This window comes from Bos mutus, unplaced genomic scaffold (assembly GCF_027580195.1).
Source record: "Bos mutus isolate GX-2022 unplaced genomic scaffold, NWIPB_WYAK_1.1 CTG579, whole genome shotgun sequence".
Classification (NCBI taxonomy): domain Eukaryota; kingdom Metazoa; phylum Chordata; class Mammalia; order Artiodactyla; family Bovidae; genus Bos; species Bos mutus.
In genome coordinates, this window is record NW_027220060.1 from 27,693 (window position 1) to 30,565 (window position 2,873).

Here is a 2,873-nt window from a genome sequence, read left to right on the forward strand (position 1 = left end):
CTCCTCAGTTTGTGAGGCAGCGTTTCCTCAGAGATCCTCAAACATTAGAAGTCATTATTCACTTCCACCTATTTCTTATTTTATCATCCATTAATCAGTGTTCAGTTTAGTTTACCAATAATTTTAAAGGTATTCCCTCTTTTCACCATCTTGTGTAAGACTATTATCCTTAAAGACACCATAACCTCTTACTTGAACAATCACACATTTTCTGTGATTATCTTCTTCCATGAATATTTATCTACTGCAAGTTACCAATGTGATTTTTTAAAATGCCTATTAGAACAAAATATATTTTTTTTTTTTTTTAGAACACAATATCTTAAAAAAAAAAATCCCCAGTGCTCTCTGCTGCCTGTAGAAAAAAGTAATTTATATCATCATCTGTATAAGCTGCTCTCTCTTTGTAATTTCTACATATGCCTTTATTCACTGGGTTTACCATATGACTATTGCTTAGATATTTTCCCTCAATTAGTGTGATCTCAAGTACAGAAATTATTTACACCTATGAATTTTTATAAGCAAAGAGTACATCAAAATTCAATAAATATTAATTTGATGAATGAATTCTCACTAAGGCATATATAGCAAAATGTGAATTATCTGTACTAGTTTATTTTTATTAGTTTTCTTGGGAAAAAGGAGAATTTTCAAAAATAATTTATCAGCTTAGTAGATATTCAAATGAAGGGAGAAATAATAATGATTTAACTCAGAGAAACCATGAAATAAATGTGCCATTCATTTAGCCATTTGGAAACTGTTAATCACTCAGTCATGTCCGACTCTTTGTGACCCTATGGACTGTAGCCTGCCAGGCAAGAATACTGGAGTGGGTTGCCATTCCCTTCTCCATTAGGTGCTACTTACATTTCACACTTCAGACTCTATGTACTACAGACTATCTGATTCTCTCACTAGACATTCACAAAGATTTCTTCAGTAAATCTAATATTTTGTTCTGTTTTGCTTAATACATCAGATTGTATTACCTCTACCAAGTAAACATATAACCACATAACATATGTGACTGACTCAAGATAAACAATACATCCCAAACAACAATCTCAGAGTTTGGAGTAAAATTGGAATATGTACTTCCTAAAAACAAACTACAAGGCAATCATGATCATTATCCAAAATGAAGATGAACATGAAATGAAGTACAGAGAAAGTCATTTCATTCCAAAATCAACAGCCAGACAGAACATAGTACAAATGTATTCTTTAGCAGTAAGTATATAGGATTCAAATAGTCTCTAAGATTAATGGGTACATTTTTTTAAAATCAGTCCTTCCCCAGGTTGTTATAAAACTTAGTGCTTTCAGTTATATTACATTTACTTAATTCTATTTTCAGTTAATATAGAATTAAATAAACATAGTTTATTCCCTAGGATCTTCCTCAGAGCTTCTTTTACATCTTTGTTTCTCAGAGAGTAAATCAAAGGATTCAACATGGGAGTAACCAGGGTGTAACACAAGGAGGCCACTTTACTCAGCTCAGGAAATCTGTCAGGGATGAAATACATAAAGATGATGGCACCATACAGTACACTCACGACTCCCAGGTGAGAGCTGCAAGTGGAGAAGACTTTCTTTCGCCCCTCAGTGGAGCGTATTTTTAGAACTGTGGATACAATATATATATAAGACACAATAATGACAATTATGGTAGGCAAAATGATAATGCTGCATAGGAAAAAGGATACAATATTAGGAATGTAGAGATCAGAACAAGAAATCCTCTGAAGTGGACGGTAATCACAGTAAAAGTGGTCGATGGCCCGAGAAGCACAAAAGGGTAAAGTAAATGTCATGCTGGTCTCAATAACTGAGCTGATACAGCCACAAAAGTAGGAAGCAGCTACCAACTGAACACAGAGACGTGTTGACATCTGAATTGAGTAGAGGAGTGGGTTGCAAATGGCAATGAAGCGGTCATAAGCCATGACTGCCAGGAGAAATCCCTCAGTCACAATGAAGAGGGCAAAGAGAAACAGCTGGGTCACACAGCCTGCATAGGAGATGGACTTGCTCTCAGACCAGAAGTTGATCATAGCCTTGGGTGCAATAACAGATGAATAGAAGAGATCAATGAAGGACAGGTTGCCTAGGAAGAAATACATTGGTGTGTTCAGCTGGGGATCAGTCATAATAATAATCATCATGCCAACGTTCCCTAGAAGGATCATGGCATAGACAAGCAGAAAAAGCAGGAAGAGGAGGATGTGGAACTCTGGGTGGACCCTGAAGCTGACAAGAATGAAGTCAGTCACTTCTGAGTGGTTGCTTGTTTCCCTGTGGCCCATGGCAGAAATCTACTGAAAGGCACAAAGCAAAATAAATGAAATTGTGGCTTTGATTGTAGTGCTATTAATACTCTCTAGATGTAGAATTAAATTATTTACATTTTAATGAGACATTGCATACAAATAAATTTTAATGTCAGGAACATGCAAGAATTTGAAGTAGATGTCATTAGGCTTCTTAAACTGTTATTCTATTAAGCAATGAAAGATTCTCTTTGGTTATTTTATTAAATTATATGTGGCATGGACTTCTGCAAGAAATTAGCATATTTTATTGCCTAAAATTACTCACATTTTAAATTTCTACTCAGTATATTTATAGGTAAGAGATTTTCTTCATTTAAAATAGCAGTATTTCATATTATCTAAAATAGGAGTAATGAATCTAATTTTTAAGATAGTATTTATAGCCATTATGATAGCTATGTCAGTGTTTTGACTCATTACATGACAGTAGTAAATATATAAAAATATTTTTACCTTGTTTTAGCTCAATATATGTAATTTCCCTTATTGTAGCCATCTTTGAAAAAAGAATAAAAATAGTTATTATTTGTA

The 2,873-nt window shown here is 34.0% G+C and overlaps 1 protein-coding gene across 1 annotated transcript; it reads right to left on the reverse strand.

Annotated features, from left to right (window-relative positions):
- Window positions 1-1,343: 1,343 nt before the first annotated feature.
- Window positions 1,344-2,362, reverse strand: LOC102269440 (olfactory receptor 9K2). Its single transcript, XM_070367011.1, has one exon. It carries the CDS (start codon window positions 2,313-2,315, stop codon window positions 1,344-1,346), a length of 972 nt encoding a protein of 323 aa, XP_070223112.1. The 5' UTR covers window positions 2,316-2,362.
- Between the last annotated feature and the right edge of the window lie 511 nt (window positions 2,363-2,873).

Bases quoted from the DNA above. Each gene is read 5' to 3' on its own strand.
- LOC102269440 (XM_070367011.1), bottom strand. From the start codon at position 2,315: ATGGGCCACAGGGAAACAAGCAACCACTCAGAAGTGACTGACTTCATT.